Source organism: Macaca nemestrina, chromosome 2 (genome assembly GCF_043159975.1).
Source record: "Macaca nemestrina isolate mMacNem1 chromosome 2, mMacNem.hap1, whole genome shotgun sequence".
Classification (NCBI taxonomy): domain Eukaryota; kingdom Metazoa; phylum Chordata; class Mammalia; order Primates; family Cercopithecidae; genus Macaca; species Macaca nemestrina.
The window spans coordinates 162053030-162069752 of record NC_092126.1 but is presented as its reverse complement, the minus strand read 5'-3'; the positions used below and the strand labels follow the sequence as shown (position 1 = coordinate 162069752).

At 38.6% G+C, this 16723-nt stretch overlaps 1 protein-coding gene and 1 pseudogene across 1 annotated transcript in view; one reads left to right on the top strand and one right to left on the bottom strand.

Annotated features, from left to right (window-relative positions):
• Positions 1-820: 820 nt before the first annotated feature.
• On the top strand, positions 821-1669 carry LOC105470300 (small ribosomal subunit protein uS5 pseudogene; annotated as a pseudogene).
• Positions 1670-5558: 3889 nt separating this feature from the next.
• LOC105470299 (IQ motif containing B1) overlaps positions 5559-16723 on the bottom strand; it is a 74388-nt gene continuing 63223 nt past the window's right edge. Inside the window, exons 14-15 of the mRNA XM_011722140.2 lie at positions 8080-8236; positions 5559-6121 (exon numbers count right to left, since the gene is read on the bottom strand). Of these exons, the coding sequence (XP_011720442.1) occupies positions 5892-6121; positions 8080-8236 (387 nt within the window). The 3' untranslated portion in view covers positions 5559-5891. The remainder of the gene's footprint in view (positions 6122-8079; positions 8237-16723) is intronic.

The window sequence follows — 16723 nt, the reverse complement described above, 5'->3', positions numbered from 1 at the left end:
GGTGTAAACAGATGGTAGTCTACACTTGTACCAATCACTGAGTTTTGGCCAATCAAATGTAGTCAACTGTCCAAACTGTGTTCAAATAAGGCAAACGCCGAACTGTAACCAATCTAGTTGCTTCTGTACCTCTCTTCCATTTTCTGTTATCACTTTCCTTTTTCTGTCAATAAATCTTCTTCTACCATGGGGCTGCACCTGAGTCTCAGAGCCTACTTTGGCTCAGGAGGCTGCCCGATTCAGGAATCGTTCATTGCTCAATTAAACTAATTTAAGTATAATTTGGCTGAAGTTTTTCTTTTAACAGAGCTACACATTGAATACCCATAGACATAAACATGGGAACAGTAGACACTGCAGACTCCTAGAGAGGGGAGGAAGAAGGGCATGGGTCAAAAATCTACCTGTTGGGTATTGCTTATTACCTGAGTGCAATATACCCTTCTAAAAAACCTGTACATGTACCCCCAATATCTAAAATAAAAGTTGAGAAAAAATGAGTTCAGTTGTAAATGTGTGGATTTATTTCTGGATTCTCTGTTCTGTTCCATTGTTCTATTTACTTCTGGGTTCTCTGTTCTGTTCCAAACCAGCCTTGGTACTGGTTTTTAATGCCAATAACAAGGCTGTGTGATTATCATCCCCTCTTATCTCTCATTCTCTCTCCCTCTAGACAAAGAGCTTCCTGAGAGTCCTTCATTACTTTCTTTGAGTTCCCAGCACCTGGCACAGTCACTGGGACATGATAAGTGCTCAAAAATATTTGAGGAATTATACTGAAATTAAGAACTATTGGACTTCTTCTCCAAGAAAACACCAAATGGCGAATGACGCTGGTGCAGGGGGGAGCCCAGAGGCCCTGGTGGCCCTGGGATGGGGAACAGCGGTGGCTTCTGTGGAGGTTTCGGCAGTGGCATCCGGGGCCTGGGTCGCAGAGCTCACGGAGGCAAGGCCGAGGATAAGGAGTGGATGCCTGTCACCAAGCTGAGCCCCTTGGTCAAGGACATGGAGATCAAGTCCCTTGAGAATATCTCTTTCTTCTCCCTGCCCATTAAGGAATCTGAGATCATTGACTTTTTCCTGGGGGCCTCTCTCAAGGACGAAGTTTTGAAGATTATACCGCTGCAGAAGCAGACCCGTGCTGGCCAGTGCACCAGGTTCAAGGCTTTTGTTGCTATGGGGGACTACGATGGCCACGTCGGTCTGGGTGTTAAGTGCTCCAAGGAGGTGGCCACCGCCATCCGTGGGGCCATCATCCTGGCCAAGCTCTCCATTGTCCCCGTGCAGAGGCTACTGGGGGAACAAGATCGGCAAGCCCCACACCATCCCTTGCAAGGTGACAGGCCGCTGCGGCTCTGTGCTGGTGCGCCTCATCCCTGCACCCAGGGGCACTGGCGTCGTCTCAGCGCCTGTGCCCGAGAAGCTGCTCATGATGGCTGGTATCGATGACTGCTACACCTCAGCCCGGAGCTGCACTACTACCCTGGGCAACTTCGCCAAGGCCACCTTTGATGCCATCTTTAAGATCTACAGCTACCTGACCCCTGACCTCTGGAAGAAGACTGTATTTACCAAGTCTCCCTATCAGGAATTCACTGAACACCTCGTCAAGACCCACAGCAGAGTCTCCGTGCAGTGGACCCAGGCTCCACCTGTGGCTACAACATAGGGTTTTTATACAAGAAAAATAAAGTGAATTAAGCCTGAAAAAAAAAAAAAAAAGAAATATTGGAGAATCTACAGACAGCAGCCAAGAAAGATGAAAACGGCATTCACAAAGAAAGAAAAAGAAAAGCTGGCACACTGTTTAGCCTAAAGAAAATAATGAGGCATTTACCAGTCTTCAAAGAGATTTGATAATGAATTTTTAACCAAAAGATGCTAAGTTTGAAGGAGTCATTTTTACATATAAGTGCACTTTATGCATGCTATCCCTTAATCTGAAAGAATAGGAAAGAGGGGACGGGCAGGAGGGAAGGAGAGAGAGAGAGAGAGAGAGAGAGAGAGAGAGAGAGAGAGAGAGAGAAATTAAACTACCCTGGGTTACACGCAGATTTCTCCATAGCATCTTTCAGTGGCAGAAAATAGTGGTGTGATGTCTACACCATTCTGAGGAAAATAATGACCCTAAAGTGTGATCCTAAAATGCTATGTCCAGTCGAGTTGTCCTTTTAACTGTAAAGCTCAAAGACAGCCATTCTTAAATATATGAACACTCAAGAAATACAATACTCATAAATCTTCCTTGACAGAATTTTGGCCACAAAATCCAGATAACCAAGAAGTGAATAAAAATATTTAGAAATTGAGAAGAAATGGTAAAAGACTGATAGTGAGGACCGAATCGATTTCAATGTAAAATGGAGACTGAATAATTATGGAAGTTAAGGTAATAGAACAGAATATAAATGTTATTAGAACTAAAAAAAATAAAAATCTAAAGGTGGGAGAAAGAAGGTTAGAAGCCATGAGCAGGCTAATTTCCTTATCTATAGCAGAAAGTCAATAGATACTATCTAAAGTTGAAATGCATAATTATAAAATGATTCCAGAGGAGGCAAAGTTGCTGTCCAGTTAGTTTCCCTGTCTACTCAAAGGACTAAACTAGAGAGTGGACTTTGCCACTAAGTTCCATTATATATTTAAGAACTATCTTCTTGAAATCAAAATTGATTGAGGACTATCCTTTCCCTAAAATTAAAAGAGGCAACAATCTCCACATTAGATGTTTTAAAGGTTGGGTAACCAACTATCTGTCTGCAGTTTAGAAATGAGTGCAGAGAGATATTAGTGTCCTTATAAGCTGCAAATTTCTGGTGTCAGAAAGAAGGCTGAAGCCTATCACCCACTAGCCCTAGGCTCTGGTGTTCATCTCACTATTATCAAACCACCAATGACAGCAAACTAAAATGAAAAAGAATGGAACCAGCCAGCCAGTACAATCTTAGTGCTTAGGCAAGGAGATGCAAGAGAGACCAGGACAATGAGCTCAGACCCATCTCCAGATGCTCAGGGTTAAGATCCAAAGAGAGAGAGCAAGGGAGAGAGACTGGTAAATGGGATAGCAGTCTTTATAGATAGTAGCCTCTCTGCTTGAGGAAGAAGGCATAAGGATCCGAACATAAATTCCTAGGGGCCTAGTTCTGTAATTTTTGTCCAGCAGCAATACGGACAGTGAATGAGACAAAGCAAGAGGAAGAAAAATGATAGCCCAGTCTTATCACGTATGCACACAATCTCTTTGTACACTTGCAGTCTCCCACACAGATGCCTTGAGTATCCTGTGCCCTTTGCCTTCATAGTTAGAGAACACCCCTTACCTGTATGCCACCTGTTGTTTCTTCTTCCCTGTTTCTGGTTATCTCCATAACTGGAGTCTCTCCTCAGACAAAAACAAAACCCATCTATCTTTCTCTCGGTTTCAACAGGCAATCCCTAATTTGCCATTGCCATGAAAACTTTGGGGTACTGGGGAGAAGGAAAAGAAGGAGAAGCAGGCTTTGTTTGGCTAGTGATTGTCAAACCTTGGTGCAGAAAAGGACTTCTGGGAAAAGAGTTAGCAGAGAGAGCACAAGACAAGAGAAAAAGAAAAGAAAGAAACTTTCTGGGCATGTTGCTTTGGCTGAAGAATGTGTCAGAAAAAGAAGGAAAATCTGAGTTTGCCATTGTCAGCACCCTGACTCCTAGAATGTTGTCTTAGGTCGCCTCTGAGCACTTTACTCAGTGTCTTTCCACTCAAGCATTAATTTGGCTGTAGTAACTGGAGCAAAATCCCTGTGTCTCAATGCCCGATTTCTTCATCAGTGGAAGGAGGACATATGAAATGGTAAAGTTTCTTAAAACAATCTAGAGAGATGCAGGGGATCACAGTATTATATGTGAAGTTCCTTGCCCAATGAGATACCATCTCACACCAGTTAGAATGGCAATCATTAAAAAGTCAGGAAACAACAGGTGCTGGAGAGGATGTGGAGAAATACGAACACTTTTACACTGTTGGTGGGATTGTAAACTAGTTCAACCATTGTGGAAAACAGTATGGTGATTCCTCAAGGATCTAGAACTAGAAATACCATATGACCCAGCCATCCCATTACTGGGTATATACCCAAAGGATTATAAATCGTGCTGCTATAAAGACACATGCACACGTATGCTTATTGCTGCACTATTCACAATAGCAAAGACTTGGAATCAAACCAAATGTCCATCAGTGACAGACTGGATTGAGAAAATGTGGCACATATACACCATGGAATACTATGCAGCCATAAAAAAGGATGAGTTGTGTCCTTTGTAGGGACATGGATGCAGCTGGAGACCATCATTTTCAGCAAACTATCACAAGAACAGAAAACCAAACACCACATGTTCTCACTCATAGGTGGGAACTGAAAAATGAGATCACTTGGACTCGGGAAGGGGAACATCACACACTGTGGCCTATTAGAGATATGCTCTGAAATATTTACTGATAAAATGACATGATGTCTTGAATTTGGTTCAACATAAGGAATTAAAGTCAGATTGGTCTTGGTTTGACAATTGTTGAAGCTGAATGATGGGTAAAAGTGAGTTTGTTATACTACTCTCTCTACTTTTGCATGTTCTTAAAATTTTCCATTATAAATATGTTAAAAATACTTTTGTGAACTCCTACTAGGTGACAGGTGCAGAGGATGCAACAGCAGGTTTTGATAATAAAATAATTCAAATTTATTTGATTTCTTCTTACCTAGCCACTTTTCTCTTGTGCTCTGCTATAGATGAAATACTTCATTTCACAGAAAGAGAGTCCTATCCCAGTTTACATGGTTGGCTTGAGTCCTCAGCTATGTAATGGGCTCAAGAAAAATTATTGTTCTAGATTATCTGGCATTTTCTCTGCTAAATTGGGAGCAACACTCTTACATAATTTTTCTACATTTCTTTTCCAATTATAAGTACAAATATAGGAATTTTGACTAGAATTTTACTAAAGTTAACATTAGAGATTGTACAACATTATACAATTTGATCTTATATCCAGAAATACGGGTATTTTCACTCATTTTACAAAAAGCATCTTCCAGATTCTTTATGATATGGAGTTATGATTTGTTAACTGATTTTAACTTAAATTCCATATTGTTACAAACACAAACTGAAGTGGCTTCAATTTTATGGTATTAAAACATATTTAAAGCAAACATGGAAATTGAAAAGTATTAGGTTGGAACCAAATAATCATAAAGGTACCTAGGATTATAACAAAAATTAAACATTATATTTAACTCTGAGATTCCTAGGAGAAAAGACAAAAAGGGAAACTGTACATTATATAGTTCTCATAGTTTAATAGAAAGAATGCATTTTTTTGGTAGGTAGTTCCTTTTAGAAATAACAAAATAGAAAATGAGTTCAACCACTGCTTTATAGAAAATAGGGAAATGTTCTTCAATTGAGCATTTCTTTTCCTCACATTAATAAACTCTGCACACACCTCCTATGTTAATAGGAAATAGGAATTCCAGATAACAAATGTGGAAAGTTGAAATAATCCTGACAAATTTTTCAAATCAATTGTTGAAAATCTTTATTTAGAAAAAAATCTTTAGTTGGAAAACAGCAGAAACCAAAGAAAAACACACTTCATGTAAACAACAGAACACTATGCTAAGTTTAGTTCTACAATAAAAGCCACACAAATCTGTGTGTGGCCAAGGATGAGGATACAGAGAAAAGAAAAAGAAAATTGAGAGAGAGGTAGAAGATAACTCTTTGCTTACTTCAGGTCTTGTCACCTCTGGAAAATAATAAGTTAGGATGGCCCTAGTCTACTAGCATGCCAAAGGTAGAACCAATATAATCTCCTAAAATATGAGATTTGTGTCAATTCTTAGGGTAACTCACTAAGGTGGTTTGGTTCCACCAATGAATAAAGTTTCTAATTCTACACTAAGCTCATCCTTTGGAACATCAATCTCATCTCCAGATTCTTCCCCAAGCTTCTTCCACCAGGGTGCTTGTATGTGCTTCAGGGTTGTGAGATGGGCCTGCTTGGCCTTGGCTGCCACAGGCCTGGATCTACTTAGGAAGAGCTCAGGTTCTTTGCCTTCTGCCTCCTTTAGACTTGGTGCCTCTGTAGTGGACAGAAAATAAATAGATGAGAACAAGAGTCCTATGCCAGGCAGGTAGGAACTTGGAAGCTACAGAGCTGTAACCCTGCAGGCAGAAACAGCATTCCAACTCTGAATGTATTACTTTTGAGACAGGGTCTCGCTCTATTGCCTAAGCTGGAGTGCAGTAGCATGATCACGGTTCACTGCAGCCTCATCCTCCTGGGCTCAAGTGATTCTCCCACCTCAGCTTCCTAAGTACCTGGGACTATGCCACCACACCCAGCTAATATTTTTTCTCTTTTTTGTAGAGATCTCACTATGCTGCCCAGGCTGGTCTCAAACTTCTGGACTCAAGCAATCCTTCTGCCTCAGCTTCAAGTGTTGGGATTACAGTCATGAGTCAACATATTTGGCCCATTTCTGTTTTTTTTGAGATGGAGTTTTGCTCTTGTTGCCCAGGCTAGAATGCAATGGTGCGATCTCAGCTCACTGCAACCTCCGCCTCCTGGGTTCAAGTAATTCTCCTACCTCAGCCTCCCGAGTAGCTGGGATTACAGGCGTGCACCACCATGTCTGGCTAATTTTGTATTTTTAGTAGAGATGGGGGTTTCACCATGTCGGTCAGGCTGGTCTCGAACTCCTAACCTCAGATGATCTGCCTACCTCGGCCTCCCAAAATGTTGGGATTACAGGCATGAGCCACCGCGCCCGGCCATTTCTGTGTTTAAAGGAATAAAAAAAGATGTAGATTTTTGTAAGATGGTTTATTTATTTATTTATTTTATTATTTTTGAGACGGAGTCTTACTCTGTCACCTATGCTGGAGTGCAGTGGCACGATCTCTGCTCACTACAACCTCCACCTCCCAGGTTCAAGCAATTCTCCTGCCTCAGCCTCCCGAGTAGCTGGGATTACAGGCACCCACCACCATGCCCAGCTAATTTTTATATTTTTAGATGGGGTTTCACCATGTTGGTTATGCTGGTCTCAAACTCCTGACCTCGTGATCCGCCACTTCGGCCTCCCAAAGTGCTGGGATTAGAGGCGTGATCCACCTCGCCTGGCCAAGATGGTTTATTTAAAGAACAGAAACTTTAATAGAACCTCGTCCTATAGATGAGAGGCTCAGTTTCAGCCATTTATCCAATTTCAAAATATAAAATTCCCAAATAGTAGCCATTAAAGAAAACACTGGTCCTTTCTGTTCACATACACTAAAGAAATCCAAGAGGCTGACTGAAACACAGGGGCTTCATGGATGGGATCTCTCGTTAAATGGGTCAGTGGTTATGATGAATTAATTTTTGTAAAAGTACTTCATTAAAAATTATAGGCCAGGCGCAGTTGCTCACGCCTATAATCGCAGCACTTTGGGAGGCCGAGGTAGGCAGGTCACAAGGTCAAGAGACCGAGACCATCCTGGCCAACATGGTGAAACTCTGTGTCTACTAAAACTACAAAAATTAGCTGGGCATGGTGGTGCTTACCTGTAGTCTCAGCTGAGGCAGGATAATCATTTAAACCTGGGAGGCAGAGGTTGCAGTGAGCCAAGATCACGCCACTGCACTCCAGCCTGGCAACGGAGGAAGACTCCGTCTCAAAAAAATAAAAAAAAATTATAAAATGCGCTACAAGAGAATGACACTGTAACTATTGTCATCATCTACTTATAAAATATGACCAAAAGCTTTTCAGATTACATAGTAAAAGATGGCTAGTAGGGCTCAGCATCTGAAATTAATAACTTCGGGGTGACACATATGAATGATGGCAAGGCTTGGGGAAACACATAAGAAGGAGGTTATAAAATCTGCATCATTTGAAAACATTATGTGCTGGTCTGATCTATGTAAAAATTTCCTGAGGTTAGGGGATGAGCTAAAGATGCTTACTAATGGTTTCCTTCTGAAGGTTTTGGATGTCACAAACCTTGCATAGGTTGTTCCTTTTAGAGAACAAAAGTAAAATGAGCACATACTCATTAGCTGTTCAACATTGGTGCTGATCTGTGCCATCAGAGCTTCTCTGTGCTGCTGGGCTCGCTCTTCCACGGCCCTGCCCATGAAGTAGTGTTGCAGTCGTTCTTGAGCTTGGGCATGGAGTTCCCTACTGACCACATCTGACATTGGAGAGCCCTGGAAACACAGGACAGAAAAACTTATCACAAAGAGGACATAGGTATCAAAGTACCCAACCACTTAGCAGAGGTTTTAGAATGCTTAGCTGTCTCTCATTTTATCAATTGAATCTTATGATTGATGTCTATCTTGTATTCTTACGCAAGTATTAAATAGTCTCTTAAAAGTTCTAGATAAAAATAATGGTGGAGAAGTTTTTTGTCTTTCTTTTTCGTATGTGACCATACTTTACTTTCTCAGACACTGTGGAATTACGGGAGAGGAGATAAAAAACAACTACAAAAAAAAACCTGATTAAAAAATGAACAAAATATAATCCTGTGGGAAAAAAATGACTTGAATAGACATTTCTGAAAAAAGATAAAGAAACAGCCAGTAAACACATGAAAAGATGCTCAAACTCACTAATTAGGAAAATGCAAGTTCAAACCATAAGATACAACTTCATATCTATTAGCTGCTATCAAAAACAACGACTACAACAAAAATAACTAATGCTGACAAGGATGTACAGAAACTGGAACCGTGTGTGTGACTGGTAGAAATGTAAAATGGTACAGCCACTATGGAAAACAGTATGGCAGTTCCTCAAAAAATTTTTAAAAAGACTTAGCATATAATCTAGCATTTACATTTCTGGATACTCACCCAAAAGAATTGAAAGCAAGTACACAAACAGATATTTGTACACACATGCTCACAGTAGCATTATTCACAATAGCCAAAGGGTGGAAGGAACCCAAGTGTTCCTTGGATAAACAAAATGTAGTATACATAATGGAATATTATTCAGCCTTTAAAAAGTAGAAAATTCTGACACATGCTAAAACATGAACCTTGAAGACATTATACCAAGTGAAACAACGAAGTATGATTCCACTAATGGGGTACTTAGAGTAGGCAAATTCATAGAGACAGAAAGTAGAATGGTGGTTGCCAGGAGCTGGGTAGTGGGGGATGGTGAGTTAGTGTTTAATGGATGCAGAGTTTCAGTTCTGCAAAATGAAAAAAGTTCTCAAGATGGATGGTGGTGATGGTTGCACAAACAATATGAACGTACTCAATGCTAGTACACTACATTTAAACATAGTTAAAATGGTACTTTTTACATTTTATCTATTTTACCACTCTGAAAATAAATAAATTTAAAAAATATAGGTACATGAAGCCACACAAAACTTACTGTATCAGAATTTCTTGGGGTGTGTGGGGCTTGGGTATATAATTTTTATAAAGGCGATTAAATTTGTAAATGATTAAAACTGTTAAAAGCAATATGTCCTCTCTACAGAGCTTAGGAACTGATTATTTATTGGAGAGAAGGCATGCTTCTGTCTGTCCTCATTCCATCTCTGCTTTAAAAACTTTCAGTTGTGGTTCTGCCCCTCTCTCCAATTAGGTTCTGGTGCTTGGCTAAGGGAGGAGTTGCTAATATGCTTGATAAGCACTTAAGAGATTCATTGGCCATATACACCATGGAATACTATGCAGCCCTAAAAAAGGATGAGTTCATGTCCTTTGCAGGGACATGGTTTATGTCCTGGAAGCTGGAAACCATCATTCTCAGCAAACTAGCACAAGAACAGAAAACCAAATACTGCATGTTCTCACCCATAAGTGGAAGTTGAAAAATGAGAACACGTGGACGCAGGGAGGGGAACATCACACAGTGGGCCTATCGGGGGATGGGGAGCTAGGGGAAGGATAGCATTAGGAGAAAAACCTAATGTAGATGACAGGTTGATGGGTCCCAAACCACCCATGGCACGTTATACCCACGTAACAAACCTGCACGTTTCGCACATGTATCCCAGAACTTAAAGTATAATAATAACTAAAAAGAAGAGATTCATTGGCCATGTTTTATAGGTGGCCAGGCTGATTATTTTTAAAAGCTCAGGACCCCTAAAATTTTTTTCAGCACTTAGGTTAAAAGAACTTTATTAAAAATACAGCTTTATTCACTCCTCAGCAAATGTACAACAACAGAAATTATAACAAACTGTCTCTCAGACCACAGTGCAATCAAACTAGAACTCAGGACTAAGAAACTCAATCAAAACCGCTCGACTACATGGAAACTGGAAACTGCTCCTGAATGACTACTGGGCACATAATGAAATGAAGGCAGAAATAAAAATATTCTTTGAAACCAATGAGAACAAAGACACAACATACCAGAATCTCTGGGACACATTTAAAGCAGTGTGTGGAGGGAAATTTATAGCACTAAATGCCCACAAGAGAAAGCTGGAAAGATCTAAAATTGACACTCTAACATCAAACTTAACAGAACTAGAGAAGCAAGAGCAAACACATTCAAAAGCTAGCAGAAGGCAAGAAATAACTGAGATCAGAGCAGAACTGAAGGAGAGACACAAAAAACCCTCCAAAAAAAATCAGTGAATCCAGGAGTTGGTTTTTTGAAAAGATCAACAAAATTGACAGACCGCTAGCAAGACTAATAAAGAAGGAAAGAGAAAAGAATCAAATAGACACAATAAAAAATGATAAAGGGGATATCACCACCGACCCCACAGAAATACAAACTACCATCAGAGAATACTATAAACACCTCTACGCAAATAAACTAGAAAATCTAGAAGAAATGGATAATTTCCTGGACACTTACACTCTCCCAAGACTAAACCAGGAAGAAGTTGAATCCCTGAATAGACCAACAGCAGGCTCTGAAATTGAGGCAATAATTAATAGCCTACCAACCAAAAAAAGTCGAGGACCAGATGGATTCACAGTTGAATTCTACCAGAGGTACAAGGAGGAGCTGGTACCATTCCTTCTGAAACTATTCCAATCAATAGAAAAAGAGGGAATCCTCCCTAACTCATTTTATGAGGCCAACGTCATCCTGATACCAAACCCTGACAGAGACACAACAAAAAAAGAGAATTTTAGACAAATATCCCTGATGAACATCGATGCAAAATCCTCAATAAAATACTGGCAAACCAAATCCAGCAGCACATCAAAAAGCTTATCCACCATGATCAAGTGGGCTCCATCCCTGGGATGCAAGGCTGGTTCAACATATGCAAATCAATAAACATAATCCAGCATATAAACAGAACCAAAGACAAAAACCACATGATTATCTCAATAGATGCAGAAAAGGCCTTTGACAAAATTCAACAGCCCTTCATGCTAAAAACTCTCAATAAATTCGGTATTGATGGAATGTATCTCAAAATAATAAGAGCTATTTATGACAAACCCACAGCCAATATACTGAACGGGCAAAAACTGGAAGCATTCCCTTTGAAAACTGGCACAAGACAGGGATGCCCTCTCTCACTACTCCTATTCAACATAGTGTTGGAAGTTCTGGCTAGGGCAATCAGGGAAGAGAAAGAAATCAAGGGTATTCAGTTAGGAAAAGAAGAAGTCAAATTGTCCCTGCTTGCAGATGACATGATTGTATATTTAGAAAACCCCATCGTCTCAGCCCAAAACCTCCTTAAGCTGATAAGCAACTTCAGCAAAGTCTCAGGATACAAAATTAACGTGCAAAAATCACAAGCATTCTTATACACCAGTAACAGACAAACAGAGAGCCAAATCATGAATGAACTTCCATTCACAATTGCTTCAAAGAGAATAAAATATCTAGGAATCCAACTTACAAGGGATGTAAAGGACCTCTTCAAGGAGAACTACAAACCACTGCTCGGTGAAATGAAAGAGGACACAAACAAATGGAAGAACATACCATGCTCGTGGATAGGAAGAATCAATATTGTGAAAATGGCCATACTGCCCAAGGTAATTTATAGATTCAATGCCATCCCCATCAAGCTACCAATGAGTTTCTTCACAGAATTGGAAAAAACTGCTTTAAAGTTCATATGGAACCAAACAAGAGCCGGCATTGCCAAGACAATCCTAAGTTAAAAGAACAAAGCTGGAGACATCACGCTACCTGACTTCAAACTATACTACAAGGTTACAGTAACCAAAACAGCATGGTACTGGTACCAAAACAGAGATATAGACCAATGGAACAGAACAGAGCCCTCAGAAATAATACCACACATCTACAGCCATCTGATCTTTGACAAACCTGACAAAAACAAGAAATGGGGAATGGATTCCCTATTTAATAAATGGTGCTGGGAAAATTGGCTAGTCATAAGTAGAAAGCTGAAACTGGATCCTTTCCTTACTCCTTATACGAAAATTAATTCAAGATGGATTAGAGACTTAAATGTTAGACCTAACACCATAAAAACCCTAGAAGAAAACCTAGATAATACCATCCAGGACATAGGCATGGGCAAGGACTTCATGTCTAAAACACCAAAAGCAATGGCAGCAAAAGCCAAAATTGACAAATGGGATCTAATTAAACTAAAGAGCTTCTGTACAGCAAAAGAAACTACCATCAGAGTAAACAGGCAACCTACAGAATGGGAGAAAATTTTTGCTATCTAGTCATCTGATAAAGGGCTAATATCCAGAACCTACAAAGAACTCAAACAAATTTGCAAGAAGAAAACAACCAACCTCATCAAAAAGTAGGCAAGGGATATGAACAGACATTTCTTAAAAGAAGACCTTCATACAGTCAACAGACACATGAAAAAATGCTCGTCATCACTGGCCATCAGAGAAATGCAAATCAAAACCACAATGAGATACCATCTCACACCAGTTAGAATGGCGATCATTAAAAAGTCAGGAAACAACAGGTGCTGGAGAGGATGTGGAGAAATACGAACACTTTTACACTGTTGGTGGGATTGTAAACTAGTTCAACCATTGTGGAAAACAGTATGGTGATTCCTCAAGGATCTAGAACTAGAAATACCATATGACCCAGCCATCCCATTACTGGGCATATACCCAAAGGATTATAAATCATACTGCTATAAAGGCACATGCACACGTATGTTTATTGCGGCACTATTCACAATAGCAAAGACTTGGAATCAACCCAAATGTCCATCAGTGACAGACTGGATTAAGAAAATGTGGTACATATACACCATGGAATACTATGCAGTCATAAAAAAGGATGAGTTCGTGTCCTTTGTAGGGACATGGATGCAGCTGGAGACCATCATTCTCAGCAAACTATCACAAGAACAGAAAACCAAACATCGCATGTTCTCACTCATAGGTGGGAATTGAACAATGAGATCACTTGGACACGGGAAGGGGAACATCACACACTGGGGCCTATTATGGGGAGGGGGCAGGGGGGAGGGATGGCATTGGGAGTTATACCTGATGTAAATGACGAGTTGATGGGTGCTGATGAGTTGATGGGTGCAGCACACCAACATGGCACAAGTATACATATGTAACAAACTTGCACGTTGTGCACATGTACCCTAAAACTTAAAGTATAATAAAAATAAAAATAATAATTAAAAAAAAGGTCACAATATTTCTCCATTGTTTCCTTTTAGAAGTTTTATAGTTTTAGGTTTTGCATTTAGGCCTATGATCTACTTTGAGTTAAATTTTGTATATGAAGTGATGTAGGGCTTCAAGTTCAATTTTTTTTATATATGGATAGCCAATTGCTCCAGTTTTTCTACTGTATTAACTGTGCATCTCTGTCAATAATTAGTTGGCTATACATGTGGATTTATTTCTGGATTCAAGTATGTTCTACTGATTTGTTTTTGTATCTTTGTATCAATATCACTGTTTTGATTCTATAGCTTTATAATTGCAATCAGGTAACATTAGCCCTCCAACTCTGTTCTTTTTTGCAGTTATTTAGCTATTCTATTCTAGGTCCTTTGTATTTCTATATGAATTTTAGAATCAGTGTGTCAATTTCCACAAGAAAACCTGATGGGATTATGATTGTGCCGAACGACATTCTGCCTTGTTCCTAATCTTAGAAGAAACATTCAGTCTTTTGTCATTGAACATGATGTCAGTTGTAGGTATTTCATAGATATCTTTCATCAAGTGGAGAAAATTTTCTCCAAATTCCCAGTTTGTTAAGATTTCGTTCTTGGGGTGTGTGGGGTGTCAGGACTAGATATTGTATTTTGTCAAGCTCTTTTTCTGCATTTATTGATATAATAATATGATTTTTCTTAGTCTGAGTCTGTTAATATGGTAAATTATACCTGAGATAAACTTTACTTGTTCATGATATACTAGCCTTTCAACATATTGTTAGATTCAATTTGCTAAATGAATAACTATTTTGAGATTTATCCATGTTGTTAAAAGTTTTAATGTTTAGAATTTTGAGATAAATGTTCATGAGGAATATTGTTCTGAAATTCTTTGCTTTTAAGGTCTCTGGTTATGGTGTCAGGGTATTGCTGGTCTTATAAAATGAGTTGGAAAGTTTTTCCTCTTCTTCAATTTTTTATGGAATTGGCATTATTTCCTTCTTAAATGAATCAGTGAAGCAATCCAGCCATGCAAGTTTTCTTGTGGAGAGGTTTTCAGCTACAATTTAGTAGACATATAGATTTATGAGATTATTCATTTTATCTAATTCTCAGGTGAACTGTGGTAATTTGTCTTTTGAGGATTTGTCTATTTCATAAAAATTGTTTTATTGGTATAAAGGTACTAATATTCTCTTATTCTTCAATATCTGTATAGTCTATATTGATGTCACTTCTCTTACCTCCTGATGTTGGTAATTTATGTCTTCTTTTTCCTGATCAGTCTGGCTGCAGTTTTATAAATTTTATCGATCTTCTCAAACAATCAGCTTTTAGTTTCATTTATTTTTCTCTATTGCTTTTGTTTCCTAGTTTATTGATTTCCCTTTGATCTTTATTTCCTTTCTTCTGCTTACTTGGAGTTTAATTTTCTCCGTTTCTAGTTTCTTAAGTTATAAGCTGAGGGTTTTCTTGTTTTTGTTTTTTAGTGAGAAAGAAGGGGCTGTCTGTTTCTGTTTGTTTTTTTTTAAAGAGACATAGTCTTGCTATGTTGCCCAGGCTGGAGTACAGTGGCTATTCACAGGCACAGTCATGGACCACTATAGCCTTAAACTCCTGGGCTCAGGAAATTCTCCCGCCTCAGCCTCCCAAGTAGTTGTCACAGGCTACTGTGCCCAGCTCTTTGAGGCCTTTGATTGGAGACCTATCTTCTTTTTAAAATACAGGTGTTTAGTGATAAAAATTTCCTTCTAAATACTGCTTTTGGGGAATCTACAAGTTGTGAAAGATGGAGTTTTCATTCAGTTTGAAATACTTTATAATTTCCCTTCTGATTTCTTCTTTGAGCCTTTGGTTATTTAGAAGTGTGTTGTTTAGTTTCCATATAGTTGGTAATATAACCAGAGATATTTCTGTTATTGACTTCTAACTTAATTGTATTGTGGGCAGAGAATATACTTTGTATATATATATTTTTTAGTTTATTGAGATTTATTTGATGGTACAGAACATAGTCCATCTTGGTAAATGTTCTATGTGCAATGTTCATTAAGAAGAATGTTATTTGGTGAAGTTTTCCAAAAATGTCAATTAGATCAAGTTGTTTAATAGTGTTGTTCATATCTACCATATCCTTGCTGCTTTTCTGTGTGCTTGTTCTATAAGTTGTTGTTGAGAGGGTTATTGAAAGAATTGTGGCTTTATTCCTCATCACAGTTCTATCAGTGTTTGCTTCATGTATTTTTTTATTGTGGTAAAATATACATAAGATTTATCATTTTAACCATTTTTAATCGTACAGTTCAGTGGTATTAAAGTACATTCATATTGTTACATGACCACTGCCCCTGTCCATCTCCAGAACTTTTATATTTGCCCAAATTGAAATTCCATACTCTTTAAATACTATCTTCTCATCCTACTCCCCAACTTCTACTCCTGAAAACCGCAATTCAATTTTCTATTTCTATCAATTTGCCTTCTCTAGGTATCTTAGATAAGTGGAATCAGATAATATTTGTCCTTTGTATCTGGCTTATTTCAGTTAGCATGTCATCAAGGTTCATTCATGTTGGCTACATGTATTTTGGAGCACTGTTATTAGGTATATAAACATTTAAAATTCTTATGTCCTCTTAATTGATTCCTTTATCATTATACTTGTTCCACCTTTTTTCATATTTAAAGTATGCTTCTTGTAATCAACATATAATCAGGCTTTTTTATTCAGTCTGCTACTCTGCTTTTTAATTGGGGTGTTCAGACCATTTTTAGCTATTGTAATTACTGATACAATCACATTTGAGTCTATCATTTTGCTTTCTTTTTGTCCCATCACTTTATTTTTCCTCTTTTTCTGCCTTTTTTGATCAAGTATATTTTATGATTCAATTTCATCTCTTTTGTAGACTTATTAGCTATTTTATTATCAGTTGTTAGCTATAACTCTTCGTTTTTTAAATTTTAGTGGTTGCTTTAAGGTTCATACCATACATGGTTAACTTATAAATCTACCTTCAGATGATAACATATCACTTCATATATAGTATAAGAACCTTTCAATAGTATAGCAATCCCCCAGTTATCCAAGGTTTCACTTTCTGTG